The sequence below is a fragment of the Lepidochelys olivacea genome, assembly GCF_965140295.1.
Source record: "Lepidochelys olivacea isolate rLepOli2 genome assembly, chromosome: 8".
Taxonomy (NCBI): Eukaryota; Metazoa; Chordata; order Testudines; family Cheloniidae; genus Lepidochelys; species Lepidochelys olivacea.
The window spans coordinates 2,230,894-2,245,656 of record NC_140418.1 but is presented as its reverse complement, the minus strand read 5'-3'; the positions used below and the strand labels follow the sequence as shown (position 1 = coordinate 2,245,656).

The 14,763-nt window shown below is 42.7% G+C and overlaps 1 protein-coding gene across 2 annotated transcripts in view; it reads right to left on the bottom strand.

The window, feature by feature from the left end:
* Nucleotides 1-14,763, bottom strand: part of RNF145 (ring finger protein 145) — a 58,937-nt gene that overhangs the window by 21,401 nt on the left and 22,773 nt on the right. For both annotated transcript variants that reach the window (XM_084637397.1, XM_084637398.1), the window contains exons 3-4: nucleotides 13,421-13,529; nucleotides 4,700-4,791 (exon numbers count right to left, since the gene is read on the bottom strand). In XM_084637397.1, the coding sequence (XP_084493523.1) occupies nucleotides 4,700-4,791; nucleotides 13,421-13,529 (201 nt within the window). The remainder of the gene's footprint in view (nucleotides 1-4,699; nucleotides 4,792-13,420; nucleotides 13,530-14,763) is intronic.

Genomic DNA, 14,763 nt, shown 5'->3' with positions numbered 1-14,763 from the left:
GTGCACAGCAAGTCTCCCCCCCTCAGCTCCTCTCGCACCTCCAAATACTTTCTGTGCCCCCCAGTTTGAGAACCTCTGGTCTAGAGAATACTTAGTCCTGCCCCATTGCAAGGGACTGGCCTAGATCTATTGAGGTCCCTTCCAGTACTACATTTCTAGGATTTTATGGTTTGCACACAACTCTCAAGCAGACATGCCAAATCCGTGGGAAAAAAATGCAGAAATTGGGCTTGTTTTTGGCTTAATTGGCTTGTAGCTTGTTTGGCTTGTAGCTTTTTTTTTTTTTTTTTTTGGATCGGCTCCTTGCAAGCAGGGGCAAGGGGGGGGAGAGAGTCGGGGGAGCACAGCAGGCCCACCACAGTCCCAGACTGCACGCCAGGGGGAATCTAGTCACAGAGTATTGGGATTCTTAGGGATTGGCTTGTTTTGGCCTTGTTTTGAAATGGAATTAGCTTGATTTTTGGCTTATTGTGAAAATCGGGGCTTATTTACCACGTAGAAGTTGGCAACTGTGCTTTCAAGCTGCACTTTGCACTATATTCTCAAAAGTATATTTCTCAGGAACATAAACAACACATTTCCAGCAAGTAAACTTAGTATATTTGCCCTGTCTGCTGCCTCCCTTCCTTGATTATGGTTCTGAAAGAACATTTTCCTTTAAATGGATAAAGGAAACAATGAAGACCCCAAATCCCTCCCTCTATCATTTTTCTGCTCTGTCCATCCCCCATCACCCACTCTCATCTCTGTCCCCAGTACATGAAATTTGTTAGCAGATGGGAGAAAATCTTTGAGGGAGCCCTGGTTAAAATACTGGCAGCACATCACTGTGCATTAACAATTTTCTGTTACTCAACTGCTTGTACAGTTGGATTGACTCCAGTTACTGTGACTCACAGTAACTAAGGCAACCCAGCTTTATAGACAAAAGAATACCAAAACTAACACCAATCTTTTTTGGGTATAGGCATGACGTAATTATCTAAAGTGAAGTTTTACCACAGCACCAATTTGGTATCCTTGGGCTTTGTCTACACTAGCACTTTTGTCGGTAAAACTTTGGTCAGTCAGGAGTGTGAAGTAACACCCCCTTGACCAACGTAAGTTTTACGAACGGACGTGCCCGTGGGGAAAGCAGTATGTCGGTGGAGGACACTCTCCCACCAACATAGCTACCACTACTCGTGGGGGGTGGTTTAATTATGCCGACAGGAGAGAGCGACGACATGGGAGACCTTGCAGGAGCGCAGCTGCAGCTGTACAACTGTGCTGCTGTAAGGTCTGTAGTGTAGACATAGCCTTATACTTCTCTTATAAAGAACGTCACTGGATCTCTCTTGATTCTGAAGAGCAGGACCACAGATCTAAGTTTCATCTGACAGAAAGTAGTGCGACCACGTTCCCTTACTAATCAACATGCCAAATGTGTAGCAAGTCAATGTTATGCTAACTCCCTGAGAATACCCAGCAGTCTCCTCTTCCACCTTTGGAATCTAAGCACTGACTGAAAATTACTTGTCGCAGGAGGGAGGCTGTATGTCACCAAATTAAATAAACCAAGTACTTTATCTCATGGCTCTGATCTGCTCTCTCAAATCAGTGTCGTGTCATTTGTCTACCCCTTCAGAGAGGATATGAAAAGATCTCTGACGGGACTTTTGATGAAAAGGTACTCCCCATTCCTTGCTAGCAACAGCATGTTTGTTAAAGATAGCTAGAGAGAGAGACAGAAAGAACTTGGAAAGACAGTCAGATTATCTTGGGGAGGTGGTATTATGTGATAAAAACCATTGACAACATAAGGTGATATAATTAGTCAAAAGAAAGGAACTTGTTCTGAATGTCAAAACAGAAGAACAGACTGTGCCAACAAACTTAATAACCCTCAACAAATCCACTCGTCTATTGGCATTCTGAAAGTTGCAAACCATGGGCTGAGTGATGTGTTGAAGCAGTGCTGATGTACCCTGTCTCCTGCAGAATTTAAGAGCTCTTCTTCAGGGAAGGAGAAAGTAGGGAACAAGGACGGCTGTCTCCTGTGGAGCGCCTGAGCTCTGAGAGCACAAAAACATTTTTCTGCTCCCAAGACCTCTGCACAGTTTTAGCAGCCTGAATCATCTAGCTCATGAGCTAATAGAAGACTTGTTGCAAGCAAGCTGACATGGTAAACCTTTCCTCCAAATCATTTAATAGAGAACTGTCTGTGTTTTCATAGAATCATAGAATATCAGGGTTGGAAGGGACCTCAGGAGGTCATCTAGTCCAACCCCTGCTCAAAGCAGGACCAATCCGCAATTTTTACCTCACATTCTTAAATGGCCCCCTCAAGGATTGAACTCACAACCCTGGGTTTAGCAGGCCAATGCTCAACCCACTGAGCTATCCCTCCCCCCTCCACCTCCCCACAAAAGGCTGATGCTGACAAATTCTCCCTTTCTTCCACATTAAGCCATTATGTTGTTTTTTTTTAAACTGTGGTTAAAATAAATGTACACTATTGGGGTTCCATCTTAAGAAGATTAATGTTGTGGGCAGCATAGTTTCCAAAGCCACTTAGCTTTGGAATTTTCCCAGCTAACATGCTCACAGGATGTCATGTTTATACAAGAGACAACCCTCAAATGATACTGCTTGCAGCACTAAAGTATATACTAGCAATCTCAGTCAGCAATGGTCGGCCCGAGCCACAGGCCTGCAGGAAGAAATGGCTGTTGAAAGCCCATTTACAAACACGGCAGACATGAGGGCTATAGGAATTTCTGTACATAAGAGGGAGGGAGTTTGGGTGCGGGAGGGGGGGGTCATGGCAGCGGGTTGGAGAATGGGAGAGGGTGCAAGGTGCTGGATCTGGGGGTGCTCACCTCTGGCTGCTCCCCACAAACGGCGACCTATCCTGGCTGCTCCTAGGTAGGGGCAGCACGCAGAGCCGCCTGCCGTACCTCCGCCTAGGAGCAGCCGGGACAGGTCACCGCTTGCGGGGAGATGCCTAAGGTTAACCCCGCCCCCCCCTCCCCGGATCAGGCACCCCACCACCACTCCCCAACCCCGCCCCCAAACTCCCCCCCAGAGTCCGCACACCGCACCCCCTCCTGGCCCCACACCAACTGGGCTATACACCGGAATTTCTATGAAGATCAGAACTGCTGGTTTATAGAGCTTTCCAGTCGGTGAAGTGCCAGATAAAACAGCTTTTACTGTGATGAAATCCTTCGACCTTAGCAAGAGGAATTGGAGAGGGCCTATCTTAAAAGATTTTTGACTTCCTACCATTCTATGAACACACTCTGTAAACATTCCTAAGTTCTCCCACTGAAATGTGGTAGGGTTCAGTGACCTTAATACCAAAACATGTTCTTTACTGGTCAAAGTTCATCTTGAGAAAAATTGCATGGAGACAGTGCAAGAAAAAGGGATCTTCATATACGTAAATCACATTTGCTGTTATGAGTAACACTTCTGAGAAAGAATAGCTCACGAGCCATCAAGTCAAGCTCAGTTAACCTCTGCATTTCAGTCAAAACTAGGGAAATAATATTACTGGCACTCAGAATTTAAAATAGTTATTTGCACCCTTGTAGGTCCACCTACACAAACTTCTGCATGGTAGAAGACATCTCTTAACCTCCAGATATGTCAGCTTCCCTGACTATATATAATGGGAATAGTGCTTACCTAACCCACAGGGCTGTTGAGAACGAATGTTTTTGTTCTGCACTTTTAAAGACAGAAGAATCGATCGTGCATACATGCTTGGTAATACTTGGAATTTCTACAATGCCTTCCATGTGAGGAATTCAAACAGATTTGAATTACATTGTTAAATTAAATCAGAGCCAGGGAGTCAGAGAGCTAGTCTATCAGTGAGACAGGAAGGGAGGAGAATTAATTTTAGGAACTGAAACTGTAAGGGTGGCAACTACCAACATGCTGGGTTTTATTAACTTAGTCTTGAAGGCAACACAGACCATAGCATTCTCCACTGCTCCTTGGACACTGAACCAAGGGACCTGTTGCCCCTAGATGAGACTCTCAGATCTCCCCCGACACATTCCAGGGAGCCAGAGACAAAAGTAAAAAAAACCCCAACATGTACTGTACCAGCACTCTCAGTAAATCAACTGTTTTAAATGAATTCCTATTTCCTGGGCAAATTTTCAGCCACACTAATCTCCTGTATGGAAAAGATTTAAAATCCTTCTGTAGGTACATACAAAAAACCACTCTGCACTTTTGATAGAAGCCTCCAGTGACTGACAGCATGTTTTTGTTGCTTCAAGAGGAGTCAAATCAGGTTAGCATGCCAAAATCTGTCTTTACTACAACTTAGTAGGTTCGTTTTGTTACATGAAAAACAAAGTGAAACTAAAACTTTTACAATCTAATATTAAGGAAACCAGGCACCGTGAAAGTTTTAATTTATAAGCAAAGTTGCAACCCAAGGGAATGTGTTATTAGTTAAGTTGTAGTAAATGAACCCCCCCACCCCGAAGATAGAATTACATCATAAGGCAGCATGGATCCAATCATCTCCATGGAAAAATACATATTATTACTATTTAAAAACCTATAAATGTCTGTAATGGTAAGAGACACTCAGGCCCAAGAAATTAAAAAAAGGTGCATGCAGAAGAAATCAGGAAGAGAATTAAGAAACAAGTAGTTATTTCTGCCACCCCTTAGATGTTTAAACTGCACTTACCTATTAAAGCGGTCATGAAACGATTCATGGAGAGAGGTTCTAAATACATTGGCCCTTCATATCCCGACTCCAACTCACTCTTAACATAATCCCTAATGAACAACAACAACAAAAAATTAAGAAGTCTCTAACCAGTTTGAAAGGAATTTACTTCATATAATATGCACCTTTGCGGCATACTGTATTTAACAGACTGAAGTTACAAGAAAGTTTTAGAAAGAAACCATTTCACTTTTCAGTGATGCCAATTTAAATATTTCTTTTCTATCCATCAGTTTTTCTCCTCCCAGCTCCACGTCAAGCAGTTCTGTAACTGGAGGGATGAGCAAAAATGTCCTTCCAATTCATTTGCTGGTGAAACCGCTGTCAGCTTTTTACTAAATGGTCATTTGTACCACTTTAAAAACCTGTCTCTTTAAATGGAGAAGTGTCAAATCATATTTGACTTCAAAAGAACTACTCATGCTTAAATTTAGGAACCAGCTTAAATGCCTTGCTGAATCACAACCTAAACTAACAAATTACACAGACCTCTCAAAACGTGTATTTTAATGAATGGTGCTCAAGTTAAATTAGTGACTGAGTAGTTTTAACTTGGACATGCAGCCCAGCAAGCTGGGGAGGGTATCAGAAAACATTTTACAAGGTGAACTTCTCTACTTTAACATATTATGTATAATGCAACAATTTTTGTTTCAGTGGTCATATGACCCTTCCCTCCTATAGTATTCCAGCATTGCTGGTTTGGAATGAAATATTCCAAATGTGGCTGTCTTCAAGAACTCCAACATAAGAGAATAACTTATTTTTATCATCTGCACAAGTAACTCACTTCCTTTTAGTGGTGAAATTTAATTTCCTCAATTTAGTATATGAAAATCCAAACACCCCCTATCTTGACCAACAAGAATGCATTGCTACCAACTGAAGTATGCATGGAAGGAGATAGCAGCTTAAGACACCAGAAGTACATGATTCAAGAGCAACAGACCATTTAGGAAAAGCAGAGGTCAAAGTTCTATGAAACCAGCCAGTTTTTGTTCTTTGTGTAATAGCTAGAAGGCACTCCTCTCTCCAACCCCACCCCTCATCGCTCCCCATCTCGTCTAATTTCTTTTTTTTGTTTTTAAACCTAAGTACCAGGTGAAGTTCATATTTAACATTAACACTTGAATGTCTATCATAGTGCTTCATAAAAACAAGTCATGGACAGCTGAAATAACGTGATGTACATAATTTACGTATCTGTGTCACTCTTGGTATTTATTTATTTGCATTGCTCCCTCAGTAGAATATGTATAGTTAAAGGGAAGGGGGACAAATTCACATACCCATATGTACCCACACACATTTTCGATTATTTAAGAACAGGATAGCGTGCACAAGTCCAATGTAAGTATTCTTCCACTAAAGATGGGGATAGGGAACATTGCAGTGCAAATGAGAAGAGAAAATATATTGATGCTCTGCCTGCTTCACACCTTTACGGAGATGGGGTAAATGGGCTGCTTGCCCTGGAACCAGTTCTTTGGCTCCATTCCTGCCAGGGAAGGAGGGGGCTGAGGCAATCTTGTCAGGTCCGCATTGCATCTTGCCGGGCAGGTCCAGTCTCTCCAACCCTTCTGGTTGGCTAAGGTGACATCACCTGGACCAGGCTGTGACGGAGACAGCATCCTGCCCGCAGAGCTGGCTGAGTTCCAAAGCAGTAAGAAGGAAACAGGGTAGGCAAACCCTTCATTTTGCCTCTGGCTTTTCATGGCCTGCCTTGCTCCCCGAAGCTTGCAGGGGTGCCAGCCACTGCAAATACCTAGAAGAGGAGCAGAGCTGAGAGGACAGTCGTCTTAAAAATCTGAAACAGCCCTGGGATACAATTGGAAACTAAATACATAATTAAACCAAACTGCTAGCCTAAACATTTGAAATAAAGTTTGTTATTTCCTTCGGAGAAGCTCTGCAGAGAGGAGGACTGGCTGAGCCACTAGCTGCTGGGGAGGCAGAAAAAAACCTGGAGGAAACTTCAGGATGCGGGGCATTCCCTACTGCCAGTGACTGACAAGTCTGGTTCTGCCCCCAAGCAGGCGGAAGTACTCATGGTAATGGATCTGTGGACCTCTGCAGAAAGAATATGAACATTTAGCACCTCCAAATAAACAGGACATATTGGGACAATATAGCAGTCACTCCAGTTAAAGCAAAAGCAACCTATTAACAGATATCCCCATATCAAATGAAAGAGGAAAGTCCTTCCCTTCACTTGAACATAGAAAGTGCATGTGACTCGCTGCTAGTTATCCAACGAATTCACACTGCTTTAATGCAACTATGCCCTGGGATTCAACCTTGTGCCAGTTAAACATGGAGAAATACTCCAGCTCTATCCTGACTTGATAAACAGTTATGCTTTCACCCTGCAATTCACCTTCTCATTTGCAAAAGGTCTCTGGAATTCAGAAGTTAATCTCAAGTAGTAAAAACAAACACTTCAAAAATCTGTTCTATGTGTGACAGCCCTGCTTGCTCAATGCAGATTTTCAGGCATCACAGTACGTGCCAAGTATGCTGAAATGGGGCTCTTTAGATAGTAATCTGCATTAAAATACATGAGGATTGAGGAGAAATCTAGAGGATTGGTTCTAGAAAGAACATTTGTCCTTCTCTTCCCAACACCAGTTATACACAATTCCTCTTCTCTGCTCAATGCTGGTGATAAGCAATACTTTTCTTCTTTGAATGGCGGTGCTGTGGGGTGATATATCACCTGTGCCGGTCACCTCTTCAGTCCTCAAAATGTCTCTGGAGAGGAGACTGATTCCTCCAGAGTGTATCTTGGGCCCTTGCCTAGCTTTTATCATGGATATTAGTATTCAGGGCAGTGCCAGGTCTCTGGTCCCCTGATCCACTCCCATTCTGACTGAAGACGTAGGAGCTCTGTCCTTGAAGGAGAGATGTTTTCCTTCCAGCACGTCCCTTCAGTTTTGGAGCTATATTTGAGCTCTGTCTAGCTGCATAAGTCTGTGTTCCTTTACCTCTGGGAGCAGGTGCTGGCTTTGTTGGCTGGGGCTGTCAGCATTGAAGATTTCATCAACACAGAGGTGGTCAGTGCCTAAGAGGTCAGTGCCAGTTCTACCAGAGTCCTCTTTGCCTTCTTTCTGCTGCCCGATCCAGATCTATGATTTGCCCTCAAAGGAATGCTGTCCCATGCTGGTTTAGCTGGCCTTGCTCTGGTAGTGATGATCACCTCTGGGTTTGAAGTGACCCACGTGGACTGCTCTAGCTGATGTAGTTTGAGCTGAACATCCCTGGATTTGCAGACCCTGAAGAAAAGGACTTGCACACAGAGCACAGGTAGCTCTCCCCTAGGTAGAATATGCATTAGCAATTATCCCCTATAAGGATCAGTCCATGGCAGTACGGGCAGGGTTTGGAATCCACCATGAGGCATGGTGATTGATGCAAAGCACCTCGCACCAATGTTCAACAGTGTCACGGATTGGGGATGGGATTATTGGGAACATCCCTCGATTGGGAGCGTGTAGATAAAAAGTCAACAAACCTGGTTAAGAAAACAACAACAATGTAAATGTCTTTAAAGGGAGTAGCTGGTCAGACACTCACTGGGTTCATTCTCACGGCTGTGGGTGGTACGAGAGAACTGAGAAAGGGTGGCAACCCCTACACCCTTTATGTACTCAGATGGGAGAACAAAGAGGCACAGGGCACATGCATGGCCATGACAGACACTGCTATTCAAGAGACTCTGATCTCAAGTGCATGTGCACCTACAGTAGATCCACACTGACGCACACTCAAAGGAGATCTCATGCATTCATTTTTCTACAGGCTTAAATGCAGCAACATTTGAAGGAAAATAATTTATATTGTGACAGTGTAACAGATCTGTAAAGTACTACATTATAAAACTGTAGCACAATTTTTAAAAAAAGTATTTGTAGTTGAGTAGAATCCTAATTTCTTATCCAAAATTAGTGAAACATCACAGCAGTGATTTTCTTATTACATTACATTAGCAGCACAAGCATAATGATCTTCTGATACAGATATTCAGAAGAGGCCACGAACAGCTGCAGTGCCATACAAAGATGCTGACAGGACTGAGTGTGCGCACTCAATTTTGGTCAATTAAAGCTTTATTAAGCTGCAGCTTTTACGTCTCAGAATCGTTCATTCTGCTGGAATAGTGTAAAAACAATTATTTTCTTATTAAATAAAATGTCTCATATGATTTGTGTTAGCTTTATATTTATGTCCTAATTTTCTAAGATCAGATTTCCAGATTTACTGCTGTTGGGAATGCAGCTCTAAAGCCAATCCAGGTTGGAAAGTTAAAAAAAGAAAGCCACTCACAATCAACTAGGAATAACTAAGGCTGCGAGTTTGTCACAGAGGTCACGGATTTCGTGACTTTCTGGGACCTCCATGACTTCGGCAGCGGCCAGTGCGGCTCACCCAGGGGTCAGCTGCCGGGCCAGCTGCTGCTTGGGCAGTCTCAGGCCACGCACACACCCTCCTCCCTCTACAGCAGGAGCATGAATTTGGGTTTGGGGCCTGAGAGGGGGTGAGGGCTCTGTGTGGCGCTTACCTCAGGGTGGAGGTTCCCTGGGAGCGGCAACATCCCTCAGATCTTAGGCAGAGGCATGGCCAGGCAGATCTGCGTATTGCCTCCGCCTGCAGGCACTGCCCCCGCAGTTTGTAGCCAATGGGAACTGCAGAGCCAGCACTCAGGGCAGAGGCCACGCTTCCACCTAGAAGCTGAGGAAGGGGGATGTCACTGCTTATGGGGAGGTGCGGATCCAGGTACGGAGTCTGCCAGCCCCTCCCCAGCACCTGTGGTGCCCCCGGGTCACCCCCCCAGCCCAAGATTTAGTCAGGGGCATATAGTACAAGTCATGGGCAGGTCAGGGGCCATGAATTTTTGTTTACTGCCCATGACCTATCCGTGACTTTTACTAAAAATACCCATGACTAAAACAGCCTTAGGAATAACCTATATTTCTAAACAAAGGGACAATTCAGATAGTGCTTATATTTGACTCATACTTTTACATTCTCACACATGGAAGAAAGGGTCTTCCGTTTTTAACAAAGGTGCTTTGTAGTCAACTATTGTAACACACAGCGGTTATCTGGCCCAATTGTGTCATGCCACTGTCATTTACTTTGGTTAATCAGTCTCCTCAATTAATGTCAAACAAGCCCACCAAAAAACAACTCGATGTTTCATGTCTTGTGTCATATGAAAAACAAATTAAGTTAGATATAAAAATAGTTCCTGCTTGTTATTTCCCCCCACTGGAACCCCATAATTCTCAATGCTGCCAATTGTGGGATAGAACCACAGCACAACAGGAAAACAAGGCATATGCAATGATTCAGGGTTCTTTTCTTTAACATAAGCACAATTTCCAGCACTACTCATTACTATTTCCAGTGAAAGATTGTATAATAGCATGGTTTGTGCAAGAGGCTGATGTAACTGTGTATAAAATAGAGGAGCATCTACTTTTCATGAGGGGGCATGTGAATCTGCCTTTCAGGTTAGCTTGGATAGGAACATAAGAACGGCTATCCTGGGTCCCACCTAAGGTCCATCTAGCTCAGTATCCTGTCTTCTAACAGTGGCCAAAGCAAGGTGCTTCAGAGGGAAAGAACAAAAACAGGCAATCACTGAGTGACATTCTGAGTGGAAACCTGAAACCAGAGCCAGGAATAAAACCCAGATGTCATGACTCTTAGTCCTGTGTCTTAACCACAAGTTATTCCAGAAGTGGAACAGCAGCACTGGAAACAGAAGTTCTCCAGTGATTCAAAAATTCCAAAAGGCTGCACATAACATCAGCTGGCATTCTTGACTAAGTAAATCCTGCTGTTTCACATTTTAAAGTTGTCTGTCAACCATGGTGTGTTTGTAGTTCCCCAGCGCTACTTCCTCACCCATCTTAAACAGCATGCCAGCTAATGAACTGCAGTAGATTCAACACCAAGTTATTCAAACGATTTAAAACTAAATAGCAATACCGCGTTAGACTATTTGAAAGAATAGTCTGAATACCTGCTTCTTGTAATTTTAGTACATTAAGTCTACTAGACAATATAAAAAGCAAGCTGGATGCTCAATAAAGTGACAATATGTACAGTACAGAGCATATCTGTACATTAGTCACACGTCATACTGTACTTTTAATGTGAAAGACCCTGGTCGAACCTGAAAACCTTTTGAGGGGTGCTAAGAGTGGTGGTCCTCCCATTATTACTGTCATAAGCTGCTGTGGGGAGCCTACCACCAGTCAAGGATGACTGGACCAAGCTCCCGCCAAAACCAGTCCGTACTGCTCCAGGGGAATGGGTAAATTTGCTCGAGAATGTCAGCAAGCCACACTTTAGCCCTGTCAGCAAGCTCAGTGCCCCAACATGGCTCTTCATCTGGCTAGACTTTGCTCTACTACTAGACTGTTGATTTGATCCAATTGTATTTTTAAAACGGAGCCTGTTTTATGTGCAGTGCTAGTGAAAGTGAAAAATTAGGGTTGCAGGTTTGTCACAGTGGAGAAAAAGTCACAGATAGCATGATTTTCCCATTTGTCCAAGCTTTGTGTGCATACCCATGTGCGTGATTTTCCTGCTGTGATAGCTCCAAGGGGCTGGGCCGGCAATGCCCAGACAGAGAGGCGAACTGGGGTGCACGGCGTTGCAGCTTGGCTTGGCCTGGTCACCCCTCCATCATGACAGGGGAGCAGCTAGGTCAAATTTCAGTGAGAGGCATTGCGATAGGGCGAGCAGGGTACAGCGCTGCTCAGATTTGGCCCACCTGCCCTAACGGAGGTGCAGCCAGGCCAAACCTGAGTAGCGCAGCAACTCTGTGCACCAGGTCACAACGCCCAGAGCAGGAAGCCAGGCCCAACCCCATAGGACCGAGCTACTCCATGATTTTATATAAAAATGCCATGGCAAATCTGCAGTCCTAACTACATTTAAATGAAAATCTTGCGTATTAACTCGTTATTAGGAATTGTCTAATAAATCTGTGGAGCCGAGTACCAATACAGTAATGGTTCAAACAATACAGCAATACACTTTCATAAATCCTATGTCTCACAATATTCATAAGTTGATACAGTAAAATTAAAAAATTACAGAGAAAAAATCATCAGAATTAAAATCCAACAGGGGGCCATGCAAAGACTGTATATAAATTGAAGTTTATGCATTCTTTCCCTTTTTTCAGGTTAAAAGACCAAAGCTCAAGGCTGCAGAAGTCAAGGCACTCACTCTGAATCTTCTATCTGCATGCCCTCTGGAACAAAAGCCCACCTGCATTTGATGAACACCCGAGAGAGCACGCACACTTAGGATGTCATATTAGTATCCTTATTCTGATTTAAACCCAAGATCTTAAAACAAAGTTAGGCTTCTTTCTCTAGTAAGAAAATACAGTATTTAAAATACTAGGACAAACATCTGTAAACTACAGCTAGAAAAGCTCAGGATTCCCAGGGGAATAATTAGGAAGCCATCCTCCTTCCTATCCAGAAAATATGAGGCCACAATGCTCTCCCCCACATTCAGAACACCATTAAAGGAAACCCTAACAGCCACAACATCAACACATCGTAACTGCCCCCAAACCTCTATTTAAACTTTCCTTGATAATGAACAGATTTAACCAAAAGGGAAGTTTCAAAGCATTTGCTGGAACAACAATTTTACCATGTAAATAACAAACCTACCATTTTATACAAATCAGTTTAAGATGATGTTTTCAAATATTTTCCACCACTGGGCGTCAAAAGGATCAGGTCCAATGCCACACTTCAGATATTTCTTTGGGAAGCCTCCTAACAAAATGATAGTTTTTCAGGCTCCAATCCAAGCCTTTAATCAAAGTGAGGGTTTTTATTTTGGATTAAATATATTCAGCAACACCGAAAGAACATTTACTTCGGTTTACTTCCGAACATTTACTTCCGAAAGATTTACTTCGGTTGATTGTATCATCGCAGACCTTTCCACTGCGTCTCACTTTACATTTTATACCCACTCGTATTTGGCGTGCTTATTTATTACTGTAAGATTTCTAATCAGAACTACTGATTTATGAAAGTAAAATAATGGACAATATAATTTATGATAAAGAAATTCATATTCCAGTATTAAAGTTTCCAACACTATTATTCTACACTTATCCCTCTCTATGGCTCTTTATTCCACATTTTCTCCTTTGTCTAGGCACCAGCAAGTTGAAAGGAACAATCTGTCTCATTCTCCTAGTAAAACATTTGTGAAACTCAAAGAGATACAGGCACTCTCTCTTCGTGGTCCAACAGAAATTATGTGCATCACAAAAGCAATGTATTTTCATACTGGATGGGAGAGAGACCCCCCTGTGATGGCTAGGGAAGACTGATGGGGGATTTTAAAATAAAGGCTTTATGGGCCCAACACTGGCCCACATGTCCACGATCCAACACTGAAGTCAATGGAAAAGATCAGGCCCCACACGTCTTCCAACAGAAATGGAGCAGAATTGGTGTTAATCCTGTAACTTCTTTTCAACACATGGAAAGACAGGATATATTCCAGACAGCTAAATGAAAGAAAAAACAGACCTTCCGCTCTGTGTATGGCTACTACTGGCAAAATATTAATTACACAGTTTTTCAGATTTGAAAACCAAGTCGTGTGAAAAATTTCACACATTCTTACCTGGAGATCTGGTGCCCAGCATACAGCAGCAGTGCAGTCAGAAAGTACAGGTAGAGCTGAACCAGGTGCTGTCTAGGTAAGGTTAGGAGCACAACACTTAAGATGTAACCTGGAGCAGAAATCAGAAGTTGAAATGAAACCTCTGATGTCTTTTTAAAACTCTTAGACATCACTCTCTTACTGCAGGATTTTAAAAAAACAAAACATGCACCTGGATACAAGAGAGGAAAAACACACAGGTAGCATACATGCATATACAGCTCCATTCACTTCAGTCAAGTTGCATCTACTTATATCAGTGGTGAAACCCACCCATGATATTTTGGCAAAAGTCAAAGTGATTGCAAGATTTGAAACAAGACAAGAGAAAGATGTGTGTGTCCAGGCTTCCCTCTTCCCTTGGGCACATGTTTAAGTGTAGATAAATTTCAGCACTAGCATAAGCAAAATATCTTCATTGTAGGGAATAAATATCAGTGAATATATCCACCACATTCACAAAATGATCAAGTTACAACAATGTAAAGACTAATGCATTACATAGATACATTTAAGACCTTCATTTGTATGTTAAGCAAAATTTAACTTGTAAATTACTTCAGTTCTCTCACCATTCATTTTCAAATCTGAAATCCCTGCTTAATACCACAATTTGAGACTGAAATTTAGGTTCTTCTCTACACTGCTCCAATTCAGGCAAATTCCCAGGTGATGCTTTTTCAAGCAAGGGCACACTCCAATGGCGACAATTACATCTTTCCTCGCCTCCACCTGGGATTTGCACTGCAGCTACTTCAATGGCTGTCTAGCATTTGCGGAAATTGAGGAAAATTACCAATGAATACACAGCTTTACTGTTCAAGAACACAGCCTGGTTAGGGAATAGCTCAAAGCAAGAAACAAGATGTTGGTCCTTCTTTTCACACATCTTTCTATCCGGATGCCTAAATAAAGTAGACATTGAAAAGCCTGCTTCTTCAGGGATTCAGTGATAAGTATCTAATGTTTGGCACTCCCTAGTATTTCCCCAAAGATACCATATGGACAGAGAGCAGAAATCCTATGCACACCACATGTTGTCTTGTTTGTCCTTTGTTTTGAGCTCTCTGCCACAGAGATCCTAATTTCAGAGGTTAATAACTTAAGTGACTGGCACTAAAATCCATTCAGCAAATCTGTCAAGAGCAAAGGATTTCCTAGCAGCTAAGAACAAAACATCTTCAGAAGGGCTCATCACACAGATCATAGATATGTAGTAAATGCCACTTGTTTTAAAATATCATGCATCTACTTAGCAAATTCCCTACTTGGTCACAACCTTTTTAACTAGACTTGATTATGCT